Source organism: Sinocyclocheilus rhinocerous, unplaced genomic scaffold (genome assembly GCF_001515625.1).
Source record: "Sinocyclocheilus rhinocerous isolate Xijiao unplaced genomic scaffold, SAMN03320098_v1.1 scaffold38596, whole genome shotgun sequence".
NCBI lineage: Eukaryota > Metazoa > Chordata > Actinopteri > Cypriniformes > Cyprinidae > Sinocyclocheilus > Sinocyclocheilus rhinocerous.
In genome coordinates, this window is record NW_015657117.1 from 1 (window position 1) to 206 (window position 206).

Here is a 206-nt window from a genome sequence, read left to right on the forward strand (position 1 = left end):
AATACATGAGGGCAAGGGAAGCATGACACAAACAGGGACCATGAATAAAAAACTCCAAAATAAAAGACATGAAAACATGAACAAGAAACACAACACAAAACATCACATTACATATCCTCCCCTCTATGGGCGGCACCAGACGCCCAAACAAACACAACCAAAACCCTGACAGTCCAGGAGGGTGGTGGAGTGGAGGCGGAACTGGG

General features: G+C 46.1%; 1 protein-coding gene across 1 annotated transcript in view; it reads right to left on the reverse strand.

Moving 5' to 3' along the window:
- Nucleotides 1-85: 85 nt before the first annotated feature.
- Nucleotides 86-206, reverse strand: part of LOC107720857 (histone-lysine N-methyltransferase SETD1B-like) — a 600-nt gene continuing 479 nt past the window's right edge. The window contains exon 2 of the mRNA XM_016528691.1: nucleotides 86-120. Coding sequence (XP_016384177.1) covers nucleotides 108-120 — 13 coding nt within the window. The 3' untranslated portion in view covers nucleotides 86-107. The remainder of the gene's footprint in view (nucleotides 121-206) is intronic.